Below are 14,193 nucleotides of genomic sequence, written 5' to 3'. Positions count from 1 at the left end.
TATCTTCAGAACAGTCAGTAAATAACACAGCTTGCAGATGAAACATTCCTTAAAAACAGGATGGTGTAACAGTCTTGTGCCCTGTTACAACAAATGAATGGTATTTGAAAGGTATTGGCACTGTGAGCTGCATGACCCAGTTTGTGATGGGATACTGCAGGACACAAACTGGAAGAAAGCGCTGATTGTAGTGAGGAGCTCCTTGAAACGTGGTAGGTCAGAGGTGAAAGAATTGAGCCCTCAGGAATCTCCATCTGCTGTGGTTCGTTTATTTTGCAGAGCCCTCTGACTACAGACTGGTCATCACTGCAGAGAAAAAGAAAACTTGTGATGTGTTTTCTACCACATGCCAGGCTCCATTCTGCTTCTTCTACTTCATAGTTTGGATCTTATCCAGCACCCACCGTGTCTCACTTTGAATCATTGGATAGCCTGGCTTGGGAAGGACCTTAAGGACCATCTACTTCCAACCCCCCTGCCATGGACAGGGACACCTTTCCTAGAGCTGCTTACTCAAAGCCCCAGCCAGGCTGGTCCTGAGCACTTCCAGGGATGGGAAATCTACAGCTTCCCTGGGCATCCTGTTCCGGTGCTTCACCACCCTCACAGTAAAGAATTTATTCCTAATATCTAATCTGAACCTATTCTCAGTTTGAATCCATTCCCAGGTTCCTTGGGCAACCTGTTCTGGTGCTTCACCATCCTCATAGTAAAGAATTTATTCCTAATATTTCATCTGAACCTATTCTCAGCTTGAATCCATTCCCCCTTGTTCTGTCACTACACACCCCTATAAAAAATGTCTCTCCATCTTTCCTGTAGGTTCCTTTCAGGTACCAGAAGGCCACTATTAGGTCACCCCTAAGCCATCTCTTTCCCAACTGAACAATCTCAATTTTCTTAGCCTTTCCTCAGAGGAGTTTCTCAACCTGTCCGTGGATTCCTCCCCTGCCTGCACTGTCGCTCACGCACTTCATCGTCCCAAATCTCTCCCCGACAATGATGCAGGTCTCACATTCTTTCGCACCACAGGGCTCACCTGACAGGGCTCATTAACAGCGTAAATCATTAAGGAAGCAAACGCAGTACATCCCGCAGCGCCGCCCTGAGTGTTTATTTATTGATCTGCGTTATCACAGCGACCTCCGCAGCTTTTCGGATCCGCTACGGAATGCGATTGCGGCGCTGCGGGCACAGCAACCAACCACACAGAATCCCAGAACCAGCTCGGTTGGAAAAGACCTCCGAGACCATCGAGACCGAACACCACCATGCCACCAGTGCCGCGTCCAGTCCTTCCTCAAATATCCCCAGGGACGGTGTCTCCACCACCCCTCAGGGCAGCCCACTTCAATACCTAACCACCTTTCCTGAGAAGAAATTCCTCCTAATGTCCAGCCTAAACCTCCCCTGACGCAGCTTGAGGTAACGGCCTCTCGTCCTGTCACTTCGCGAGGGCGCGGCAGCAGGGTAACTTCCCGCACCGCACCGCCCCGACCCTCTGCGGCCGACTCCAAGTCAAGGCGAGTCGAATCGAGTCGGGTCCGGTCCGGTCCGGTCGGGTCCCTGCCCCGCCCTCTCGCGCTTTTCCCGGTGGTGGGAAGGATCGCGCATGCGCGGAGCAGCCCCCTGCGCACGGGGCGGGCTGTGGCGGCTGCGCGCGCGGCGGCGGCGGCCCTGCCCCCTGCCCCGCCCCGCCCCGCCGCGTGAGGCGGTGCGCGGTGCGCGCGCGTGGCGGCCGCGGCGGGATGTTCGTGGCGCGCAGCATCGCCGCGGATCACCGCGACCTCATCCACGATGTGTCCTTCGACTTCCACGGCCGCCGCATGGCCACCTGCTCCAGCGACCAGAGCGTCAAGGTAAGCGGGGAGCCGCCGGGCCTGGTGCTGGGCCAGTGTCGCGGCCTACCGGGCTGCGGGCGGGCCGGGGCGCGGCCGAGGGCTCGGTCCGCGGCAGGTCCCGCTGCTGTGTCGGGCCGTGAGGGCGGGAGGCTTTAGCGCACAGTGCGCGTTGTGTCTGTGTGTGCGCTAACGCGTGTAAACACGGGAGATCCGCTTCCGACCCGGTGCTGCGGCAGGGAAAGCATTCCCGGCTGCTGTGCCTGCAGCCGTGCTACTTTCAGCTGAAAATCTGTGTTTATTAAAGAATGCTTAGGAAAAAACCGATTGTTTCATAATTTAGTACAATAATCTGTATTTATTGTGGGAGGAAGGTGAAGTGCCAGTAAGCAAAACCCCGGAGTGTTCCGTGTGTGCCGTGGCAGACTGGGGAAAGTGTGGAATACTAGAAGCCTTCATTTTTACGTTCCTTTAGAGGAAATAAAGTAGCATTTTACATTTACTCAAACGAAAAGTTGATTTTTTTTCCTTTTTTTGTGCATAGTGAGAAGATGGGCAAATATTTGGGAGTCACGTGGATAGATTTAAGAAATCTAATTTGCAGAGAGCAGACATGTTTGTTATTAAATCCAGATAAATGGTTGAAAAAGTAACTTTTTTGTAGAAAGCTGTGTCACATGTAGATAAGGCTTAAAAACAAAGAAGCAGCCTGTCCTCCCTGATCATAGACTAAAAAGTAAATAACCAACCACAATAAAATGGTCCCCCCCAGAAAGTAAGCCAAAGCCATAGGGATCTTTGATTTGGACTGAGTACCAAGAGTGTGCAGTTGTTAGAAAAGATGCCACGAGGTGGGGTGAACACAGAAACTGTTCTCTAGCAGTGTAATGTTACTTTCCAGTCATAACTGAATCCTTTATGAGAATGTTCAGAATGTCCCTCCAACCAGAGGAACAGCATGACCCAGGCTGTCATGAGAGCCAGAGTGGCAGACTTGAGGTGACTTTCAGTACAGCTTCAAAATGAATGAGTGACAAATAGGAGTGAGTGTCAGGTAGTGTCTTTCATTTGGTTATGTTCATGACTTTCTACATAATTTTTCAGTAAAAAACTCATAAGTATAAAGATGTATGGGAAATCAAGAGAGGGGAAGGTTCAGTGACTTGGATGTGGTTAAAAATCAAGGCAGAAATATCATAAAAAGAAACAAGATCTGTTCCCCCACTACCCTGGTGTATATTTTACTGTCCTGCTCTGCTTTTGGGATGAGTGCTGGGAGCTGCATTTGGGTTTTGCAACCAGAGCTGAGCTCGTGAGGGTGCTGGGGGCTCTAGAATGAAACAGAACAGTGTGCTCTTGGAACAAAGTGAATGAACTTCTGGGAATTGTAATAATTTCCTCTTCTGTGTAATTTACTGTTTAAAAAGAGATAGAAGTCATACAATAGTGGGTTTTGCAGGCAGTGCCTCTTCTCCCTACTTGTAGTAGGGATAGTTTCATGGTGGAGTAAAGTGCAATTTTGTACTGAACCAGATACAGTGTCCTGGATGAAAACGTTTACTGGGGATGTGGGTATATGTTTTTGTTTATTTTTATTTTATATATAGGAATGGTTCTGTCTGTAAAGTACTAGTCAGTAAGGTGTATTTACAAATTGTATAATTGTATTTTGATCTCTCAATAGGTCTGGGATAAAAGTGAAAATGGAGATTGGCATTGCACTGCCAGCTGGAAGGTTTGTATTTGTAAAAATTACACAGGCATAATCATAATTTCTCCTTTGTTTTTGGAGAAACATGTTTCACTTCTTTCTGCTGAATTTTAGAGCAGAAATGCTTTTGGTTTGATGTAGATTTTGTATGTCTTGTGTAAAATACTTTCTCTTTGCTTTTGTAAAGCATCTCTAGTGCCTCTCACTTTAAGCAGATGCTAACATGCAGTCTGCTCTTGTTAGTACCTAGTTATGTTGGCAAACTAGTATTAGTAAATATTATCAGTGACTGGTATTCAGGGAGTAGAAAACAGTACCTTAATTTTTAATTCAATATTTCCTTTCACATATAGTAAGACTTAAAAAAAAATAAAAGGGGGGAGAATTAAAAGGAATATGTCTGGCTATTAAATGTTACAACATCTGACCTCTGCTTTTTGTTCTTCAAAACCTTTCTGAGAACTGTGTCATATAGATGCTCTGCTTCATCTGGATAATTGGTGTATTCAGCTTCTGAATTGTTATTAAACTTGTGTTTAATAGGACCACAATGCATTCATCCTTGTAAATGGCAACGCTAGGGAGACTTTTGAATTCCCCTTCTCTAAGACAGGAATGTTGACTAGGAATGAAAGAGGAACTTCATATTAAAAAGAAGATTAATAATGCTTGCAAGTGCTTTTGAAAAGTACAGGCAAGCTAGAAATGAACATGGTAATGGCTGAAATTTGATTGAGAACAAAACTGTACTTTTTGCATCAAGGCAGAATCATAGTTTGGAACTTAAAGTAGTAATAATTAATGCCTTGAAATACGCTTGTAATAATCGCATTTAACCGCTAAGAGCAACAACTTTGCAGTACTGCTTGGAATAAAGAACTGCAACAGCTGATATGTAACTCTGTATAAAAGAACATAGGTTGCAGAGGAACAGTGTTAATACTTCCTAGAATTCTCTTCTTCAGAAGGTCATGAAAATATATGGTTTTAACGCAGTAAGTTTGTTTCTCTACAGTGTTCTGATGTTTTCTTGCAGACACATAGTGGATCAGTGTGGCGTGTGACATGGGCCCATCCTGAATTTGGGCAGGTCCTGGCTTCCTGCTCCTTTGATAGAACAGCAGCTGTATGGGAAGAAATAGTGGGAGAGTCTAATGATAAACTGCGAGGCCAGAGTCACTGGGTGAGACTTCTTTTCTGTAGCTGTAAAGTTTTGGATTTTGGCTATGTTTTGTTCATTTGTGGCAACGTTCCAACACAAAGGAAGTCTTTCTAAAACATTTGAGGAAAACAGCTAACTGGCTGCATTCAGGCCAGTTTGTGTCACTGTTATGGGTGTTTCGTAATAAGATGTTCCTGGCAAACAACTGGCAGACATGAATTCCCACCTATAGTTGGGTTTTTCTCTGGCAAGAGATAATTTGAAACAACACTGGCTGTTTTTGCTCATCTTTCAAACAATAGATAAGTTGGGGGAGGGGGCATTTTTTTGGTGGAAGATGTAAGCAATCCTATGAAATGGTGTTGTCAGACTTTGATTAACCTTCCTTAGGGAATAAATTTTGATGGAAATTTCTTTGCAGGTCAAGAGGACCACTCTAGTAGACAGTAGAACATCTGTTACAGATGTGAAGTTTGCTCCCAAGCACATGGGTCTTATGTTAGCAACCTGTTCAGCAGATGGAGTTGTAAGGATCTATGAAGCTCCAGATGTGATGAATCTCAGCCAGTGGTCACTTCAGCATGAAATCTCGTGTAAGCTCAGCTGCAGTTGTATTTCTTGGAATCCTTCAAGGTATGTTACTAAAACATTTGCTTTATGACTGTAACAGGAAGGGAAAAACCATTCAAAGCTGAACTGCTTTGATATCTGTTTGTCCTGAAGCACTTAATGGCTTTCCCTGTGGACACAGTGTTGTGTCCTAATGATCCAGTTAGTCTTCTATTCATTAGTAGTCTGTGCTGAAGGTTCAGAGTACAGGAGTTCATTTTAATGCATGGGATAGGATAAAAGTTGATTTAAAAACTAGAATTCATGTACATTTATTTTACATGAGTTATCTTCTGAAACCTGAATGAAGTATCACTAAACCAATAATTAAAAGCACTGCAAAGAAATAATATTGTGTAATGATTTCACGTTAGTGGGTGTATAGGGTGGGCTGTTGAAACAATAGAGTGAGATAGTGGTAACTGAATAGCATTTAACTCCTGTTTTGTTGTGATTTTTTCCTTGTGGTATTTTGTGGTGTTGTTTTGTTTTCTCTATAGATAAAGTTTGAAATTTAACAAATGGCTTGGTGTACTTTCTGTGGGAAATACTATATATATATATAGATAGATAGATAGATATAATATGTAAATATAACAATATTTGTTTTCACCTTTTAGCTCTCGAGCACATTCTCCAATGATTGCTGTAGGAAGTGATGACAACAGTCCAAACATACTGGCTAAGGTTCAAATTTATGAATATAATGAAAATACCAGGTATGCTAAATAATAATATATAGCGTTGGTGGGATCATGAAGTTGTTTATAATATATGGCCTTTTATTCCTATCATTAGGTGTGAAGTGGAGTAGTAAATAAAAATACCTTAATTTTGTCTCTCATCCACTGGGTAGGAAAAGAGAGGGAGACCTCAGAGTGGTAACTGATGTTAACAGAAATTACATTGATAATTTTATTCACTGTCAGTGCAGAAATGTCAGTGTTCTTACCAGCATTTTCAAGGGAGAGTTGTTTTTTCTGTCTACTAAATTATGTGTTTAATTTTGCACAAGGAGTTAACAGTTGAAATTTGAATTGTGTTGCACCAGGCACTGTTTTGTTCAAGGCCACCTTACAATGATTTTAAAGGCATTATTACAATGACAGAAAGCACTGTGAATTGCTCATGGTCTGTCAAAGTTCAGGTTCTCTGGTCAAGAGTCCACAGAACCGGAAGAGGCTACTAAGTTTGTGCACCACCACTTCCAATTAAATTATTTATTAAATTAAATTATAACAGAGAAATTGTGTTTGATTGGGAGTGACCAGTGTGGGGAAGGAGCCAGAGTGTTCTGTGGATTTTATGCCCAGCTTCAGGCAATGCTTTCCATGCATTAACAATAAAGTTGTGGTAACTTACTAAGAAAATGGAATATGTGTTTATCATACAGCAGAGGAGGCAGACAGTGGTCTGCTTAAAAGCATGGAAAATTTAGTGAGTTACTGAGATGCAAATTTCCTTTAGATTTGTGAATGGAATATTGCTCTTCATTTCCATTTTCCAATTGCAGACAAAAATGTCCTTTGTACTGCAATTCTTGTTTGTTGTATGACTCACAATACTTTAGTATACTGTACTTAGTGGCTACTGTATCTGATAGATTCAATTTCTGAACAAATTTGCTTGAAATATTGCAGAAATTTATGTTTTAAAAAAATTATTTTTTTTGCAAGTCTTACCATGTATACTTAACCCTGTTTCCTGTTTCCACTATATCTGGTTTATATAATTTGCATCACTGGCAATTTTCATGGCATTAAAGGTTAATTTCTTGCCCTGTACAGGAAATATGCAAAAGCAGAAGCTCTGATGACAGTCACAGATCCTGTACATGATATTGCATTTGCTCCAAATCTGGGAAGATCCTTCCACATCTTGGCTGTAGCAACCAAAGATGTACGAATTTTCACACTAAAACCTCTAAGGTGAGCTTTAGAGGAAGATGGTTTGGTGTGATGTGATGCATACTGTGCAATCTTGTTCAAATTGTCTCTGCAAAGCAAAAGTAATAATGTATGCAGGATTGTTTTTAGCTAGCCTGATTTTTAAGGTGACAAGATTGTGAGCAAGTCTATAATTTTGTCTGAATACCTAATCTAATAACAGTTGTTATTAGAAAGATTTAGTAGTCTCTGACATCATGTTCAAGCCCAGACCTTTGAACAGTTGTGTTAAGAACTGTCACTTTTCTCTTAAACAGGAAAGAATTGACTTCATCAGGAGGATTAACAAAATTTGAAATTCATATTGTGGCACAGTTTGATAATCACAACTCCCAGGTGTGGCGAGTGAGCTGGAATATTACAGGCACAGTGCTTGCCTCCTCTGGTGATGATGGCTGTGTTAGGCTCTGGAAGGGTAAGGTCACCCACTTGAAACACATAAACTTTGTAGTCTAGTGAATATACTTGAGAAATTATACTCAAAACATAATTTTGGAGCGAGTGTCCATTTTAGATTTGTGAAATACAGACTTCTTTTTTTCCTATTTTTCTGTTTACGTTTAAGAAAAACAGAATTCAGAAATAACTTCCTGTGTTAAATACTTGCATGATTTAAGCTGCTGTGATTAGTTGTTACTGTACCCAGAAATTGTTACACCAGACTAGAGCTATATTAAGTTGTCATTTTAAAAAGTAAGATAGATCTTTTCCTGCTGCTAAACCTAAAAAATCTATATTCAGTCACAATGTCCGGGCAAATGGCTTTTTTCTGTTTACATTTTAAGAGAAAAACAAACAAATAAATGCACCCCTTCATCAATGAAACAAACAAAAAAAAAAAACAAACCAAAATCCCCACAACAACAATAAAAAAAAAATCTACTGGCAGTTACCTTACACGTTCTCATTTGTTCCTCAGTATTGTGATAGTGGAAACTGAGTTTTAAATTATGGACAGGCAGAGAATATCAGGCAGCTAAAGGGTTGGATCCTCAGCTGTTTAGAATTTATATAGAGGTGTTGAAGTTCAGTTGTGATTCTGATCACAACCAGGTGTGGGGCAGTTGAAACATATCTGTAGAGAAACTGAGCTTCAGAAGAGAAACTAACAGTGTCTGTATATCTGTGTTTGCAGCTAATTACATGGACAACTGGAAGTGTACTGGTATACTGAAAGGTAATGGGAGTCCGGTGAATGGTAGTTCTCAGCAGGGAATTTTTAATGCCTCTCTAGGTTCAGCCAATACAAGTCTGCAGAATTCACTAAATGGATCATCTGCCAGCAGGTAGGTTAAGTAGTAGAGAGACTGATTTTCAGTAGTCTTTTCTCCGAATCTTCATTTCATGTAGCTCTCATATTTGTTTTACATGTTTTTAAAGTGCAGTGTCATTTATTGCATGAGTACTTCTATAAGCTCCTCTGGTTTTGCTCTGTGGTTCGTCTGTTATGCAAGTGTTAAGAGGAAAATGAACAAAACAGTAAGTCATACTGAATCAGTCTGTATAAATAAGCAATCGAAATAATGATTTTGGTTTTTAGTCCTTTCATATTATTAAAAACAACATTTCTGAAATCGTTTCAAAGGAGAAGCTTCATCCTACTGGTGTGTAACTGCCCTTTTGATTTAGATATATGTTTAAAAGTGAAGCAAAAATGCCAGCAACAAATTGTTTTTTCTCTGGGATAATATAGCAGAAGGGAAGGAAGAAAAGTTACTTGATAACAGTTTCAACAATCAAATGTTAGTGCTAGTTTACTTGGTTTTTGCAGGTGTGTAGCATCAATTGCATAAAAGTTTTGTGGTTTTAAAATTTTCCTCATATGGCATTCATATTGCAAATAATTTGCCTCAATCTCTGTTAGGTTTTTATTCTGTAATAGTTGCTTTTTAGTGAGTAAATTTTACTGCCTCTTCTGAAAAAACATTTTCATTTGTGCACACTGAAATGTAGAAATATGCTGAGTCTTGCATGTGTATGGTGCAGTGTGTACAATCAGCTTTACAGAATTATAAGTCCTATATAAGAATGAGATGTGGCCAGGTTCCATAGCAGTGGTTTCCAAGTTTTGTGGCCACCTTTGTTTCAAGTGCCTTGGGATAGTTTCCTTTTCCATCCATGTGCAGCTACTCGTGGGGTTTTTTCAGTTTGGAAAGCTTATTGGCAAAGTTTGCTTTTGGAGAGTAGCACCAGCCTCTTGCCCTTTCAGCAGTCAGTCCTGAATGGCAGTTCAAGATCCCTAGCCCTGTTGAACAGAGAACAGGTTTCACATTTTCCTCACAAGATAAATGTGGACACAAGAGGTGGTAATGGGCCCGGTCCCTGTAAGAAAGGGCAGCAAAATTATGTTAGTCATGATTCCAGATTCTACTTGCAGTGTAGCAAATGAATGCAGCCCTGCCTTGGACATGGTATATCCAGAGCTGTGTAGCTGCATTTGCTTGGGCTCCTGTGGGGAAATGCAGGCTGTCTTACAGCTCTTTGGCATAGGGTGTGGTTTTACAATCTCCTTATCTAAGACTCTGCTGCCACCAAGACTAACCATCCCCCCCACCCCCGCCCCTCGTGGCTCTTCTCCTGTCCCTGAACTTGGTGCTAAGCCATTGTGCAGCTGAAACTTCTAGCATTATTTCTATTCCCTTCATTGCTCTGTATTGCAAGGTGTTTTGTTTTGGTTTTTAATAAATTATTCTTGCCTCTGATTTGTAAGACAATGTTATTTCCAGAATTAAGTCAGGGGCTGTGGAATTTCAGGACATACGGTGTCTCGTCCTAGGTTAAGCCTTACATTAAAAAATGCAGGCTTTACTACAGGCTTTCTTTTGTAGTGATACTGGCCTGAGTTGTGTCAGCACAGCTGCTAACTTCTGTGTTAGTGTTAACATGCTGATAAAGATTCGTGCATTGACATTTGACTAAATAGGTATCCTACACATTACTTGTCTCTGACTGTACATGCTCCTTTTTCATGTCTATATGTTTAAACACTTAAAACAGCTATAGCACAGGCAGATCTGGAAAAGGCTATAAAAGCACTATGGCCAAACTGGATTTGTACTCAAAATAAATTTCAGAACATGTGATGTAGATTGTTAGGAAATAAACCAGTAGGGCTGTATTATTATGTTGATGTAATTGTGTGTGTAGATTTATGATACAATTTCCATTCTCCATTTGTATTATGTCCTTTTTAACAGAAAGCAGAGCTGATACCAAGCTAACTGGAGTAACTTTGGTGTTTTGCTGCTTGTTGCATGCACACAGGAATGGAAAACGAACTCCTTTTTCCCCTTCCCCAGCGCCGTTTGACCTCTCCCAAGACACCAGCAGCCTGCTAACTACTAAATACTGTTCAAAAAGCCTTTTTAAAACACGTTGTGTGCATTTTTTGTACTAGCCTGCACAGTTTGATACTGATGGAACACCCGATAGAAAAATACTTGGAGAGGCATCTTGTTTGGAAAAAAACATAAACAATCCACCCAAACCCCAAAACTTTCATCAGAACGTATTTTTGAAAGCTTGTAAAATTAAAAGATAGTTTGTGATTAAAAACAAGAATTTTTGTCCTTGATTGGGATGGGAGGAGGGAAACGACCATTACAGTAACTTCCATTAAAATTGTTTTGAGAACCAATTTGTTTTGCATTTCAGAGTGTTCAGCATTTGATAAAGATTCCCTAAACATTACAAGGTTGTAACTGCTTTGTAATATTTATGCAACTGTTAGTTCTAAAGAAGTGAGAAATCTGTTTTGACAATTGTACAGATGATGGCTTTTAGTGGTTTGTTATTGCTTCATTTATATTCTTTAGTATGACTTCAAATAAACGTTTTGTAAGTACTGTCATACTTCATCCTAAAATAAGTACTTTCTCTGTTACATATTTGTACATTCCTGTGGTAATAGTTATAATTACATGGAGTACTTAAATTCTCTCAACGTAATATCCTTGAAAAATGCAAACACTTTAGCTATGCAGAGATAGAAACCAAAATGCAGTTTGTTGTTAATTGTCCCATAATTTCCTTAATAAACTCCTAGCTGTTCTTTGTTGTAAGTCCACAGAATTGTAAACAAGACAGAAAACATAATCTAGTTATACTAAAATGCACAAGTGTTACGGGTAAGTTCTAATAAAAACAGCAGCAAAATGACATGGAGTGGCATAATTCTGAATCTTGCATTCACCAGGAATCTTGAATTTACACTGAGGATTTTGCAGAAATATGTAAATAGATACAAAGACTGTATTTCATTCAAAGCAGTTATTCTCTGTAAATGTATATCATTAATGTAAAAAGTGGTGGTTTTACGTCTTCTAGAAATGCTGTGAAGTTAATCTGAATTAGATGCATATGCAGCAAGTGTACTTTGATAATATTTAATGTATATTTTGTGTCACAAAGAAAGCATTACTGAAAGCTGTTAACAAATCACAGAAATTCTGGGAGAATGAAAGCCTGTTAATAGCTGTACTACACCACCTTTTTGACTTCAAAGTAATCAATTCTTTTGTAAAAATGTATGCTAGGACTATGACTATGGTATTATTTTCAATGAATTTCAGTGGAAAAGACTATTATTTTGCTTTAAAGAAGAGTTTCCAGATTTGTCTTGTTTTGAATTACACGCCTTGATTTCTGCTATTATGTTCTATTGGTTTTGGCATGGATATACTAAAGCCTTTTTTTTTTCCAGCATGTCTTTTCTCCCCTTTGGTTCTCCTTGTATTTACTACCTTTCTCTTCTTTTCTTGTTTTGTTGGTTTTTTTTGTTTGTTTGTTTTTTTGTTTGGTTTTTTTTTTTTGTTTTGGTGTTTTGTTCCTTTCTTAATTGTTTCAGGTATTTCTTTCCCCCTCTGGATTCCCCACGGGCTGGATCGAGATGGTCCAGTCATGCCCAGCTCCTTCCTCCTCCTCCTCTGATAGAGCAGTCTTGTGATGCTGACACTGCCAACCTCCAGTATCCTCACCCTCGCAGACGATGTGTATCTCGGCCTCTTAATCTTTTACCTGAGAATGAAGGGGTTTAATGTGTTACTTTAAATAAATTCTGAAGGGCCTTATTCTGGGTGTTTGTGAATGCTTCCATTTCTGGCTGCCTTGGTATTCCTTCTCTGGTACAAAAGACTTTTTTAAACATGTGGGAACTTCATGCATGTTTTGTGAAACAAAAAACATTTAGAATATGTTATTTCTGTATCAAAGACCATTTTAATTTTTACCCTTTGAATTTTGGCAACGTACATAAACAGTATTAGCCACGCGCTCTTTATGGAGTAGATGGCTTCAATTTGCCTGATGATTTTTTCTTTTTTTTTTTTTTTAATCTTTTTTGAATCAGTTTAGTATGGTCTTTATTGTTTTCTTTTTGTGTACTCCATTTATGTGTGAAACACATTATCAAAATTAGACATGCCTTCAAGACACTTGTGAGTGAAGAATGATGTTGGATCACCTTGTTTAAGAAACAACCATTCCTGTGTATACTGCAGCAAAATAACTTGAAGTGTTTGGTTACTTAAGATTTTTCCATCTTGCTATATAAATATTTAAATTTTATAATTGTGGTTGACTAATAAATTTGTGCTGAAAGGTCTGTATTCGTACGTTTTTCCTTGTAATAATTTTTAACAGGTTCCTGATGAAGGAGTTTTTCTGAATCAGGTGTCCACTCTCCTAGCTCTGCTCTGCGCCATTCTTGATGTGTAGCTGCATATTCCCAGTCTGCCACAAGGTGTGCTCTCACTTTTCCCATGGCTGTGCTGGAGGTCTGTGCAGACTGCAAGAGCTGTTGGGTTTCACATTACCTCTCAGTTCTTCTCCAGTGATTGAATTCAAACAGGGCCTTTTGAAGAAAGAGTGCTAGCTTGAAAAATGCCAAATGTCTTTTGTGTTGTGTCAGCACGGGAGCATTACTGCTGTGGATCAGCGTGTTGGCACTGACTCAGACTGGTGCAAGGCGGGCAGGAAGACAGTGCTGGACAAAGAATGCATGGTATTGCTCAGGAGTAGCATTACTGCACAGGATGGGATTGCCGAGGTTTTTGGGCAGATCCTGGGGGAAGGAAGGAAAGAGGAGGCCTTTGTGCTGCAGAGACCCAAAGTGTAATTGTATATTTCAATGCGCTTCAAAATGAACTAACCCTGTTTCCTAGACCACTACTGTGAGGTAAGGGAGAGGACAACTTGTATTTTTCCAAAATGACATGTTCCTATGAGCTTTACGTGTATTCTGAAAACTTCATTTGCTCAGATCCACCATGTTTGTTTCTTTGTTTCTCTCTGAGGAATCAAGTTTTAATTTAAAAACCCATGAGGTACACTGGTATTAGAATGTCCTTGCTGAACATGTGTGGAGGGAGGCTGATGATACTTTCCAGCCAACAGGAACAGAAGTGAACAGAAGGAAAAAAGTTTTATACCTTTACTAGAAAAAGTTAACACAAAACCATGCCAACTTTGTATGGTAAACAGAAATGTTACATGATTAAAAGATAATGCTTAAATAGTGGGTGGAAAGTAACTATTCCTCTGAGGGAGAATGAATAATTGAAAAAATAAAAATCAACACTATTACACTGGGATATAGTCCTAAACCAAACCATTTTTTAAGTGTTAAACCATTTGCAGAATTCATTCTTAACCCTGGAAGAGGTCACTGATTAACCAGTTAGAGTAATGACAATTTTTTGCAGTTTCTAGTAGTGCATTGTTAATAGTTTATTCAGCATGGTCACGTTATTTTCCTCTGTGATGAACGTGTGTTATTATTAGATACCCTAATTCCAGTCACACTTCTTACTAATGGAAACATGCTGTAAGATTCAGTGCAAACAAGTCATGTTAGAACACAGTGGCCAGGTACTTTAACCTCAGCAAATGAACTCAGGCTGGTTTCGTGGCCAATGCCTGCCTTGCCCC

The 14,193-nt window shown here is 39.9% G+C and overlaps 1 protein-coding gene across 3 annotated transcripts; it reads left to right on the top strand.

Moving 5' to 3' along the window:
* The first annotated feature begins 1,700 nt into the window (after nucleotides 1-1,700).
* Nucleotides 1,701-12,868, top strand: SEH1L (SEH1 like nucleoporin). Of its 3 annotated transcripts, none has more exons than XM_036404479.2 (9): nucleotides 1,701-1,859; nucleotides 3,523-3,573; nucleotides 4,586-4,732; nucleotides 5,133-5,344; nucleotides 5,941-6,039; nucleotides 7,108-7,248; nucleotides 7,524-7,681; nucleotides 8,402-8,552; nucleotides 12,113-12,868. In XM_036404479.2, the coding sequence occupies exons 1-9, from the start codon at nucleotides 1,749-1,751 to the stop codon at nucleotides 12,300-12,302; spliced, it is 1,260 nt and encodes a 419-aa protein (XP_036260372.1). In that variant the 5' UTR covers nucleotides 1,701-1,748; the 3' UTR covers nucleotides 12,303-12,868. The 3 variants fall into 3 exon arrangements, with proteins under 3 accessions (XP_036260372.1, XP_036260373.1, XP_036260374.1); XM_036404480.2 differs by lacking the exon at nucleotides 12,113-12,868 and adding an exon at nucleotides 10,531-11,424; XM_036404481.2 differs by lacking the exon at nucleotides 12,113-12,868 and adding an exon at nucleotides 10,464-10,574.
* Nucleotides 12,869-14,193: the final 1,325 nt, after the last annotated feature.

This window comes from Molothrus ater, chromosome 1 (genome assembly GCF_012460135.2).
Source record: "Molothrus ater isolate BHLD 08-10-18 breed brown headed cowbird chromosome 1, BPBGC_Mater_1.1, whole genome shotgun sequence".
Classification (NCBI taxonomy): Eukaryota; Metazoa; Chordata; class Aves; order Passeriformes; family Icteridae; genus Molothrus; species Molothrus ater.
Note: the sequence above shows the minus strand (reverse complement) of the source record. Positions and strands in the feature narration are given on the sequence as shown.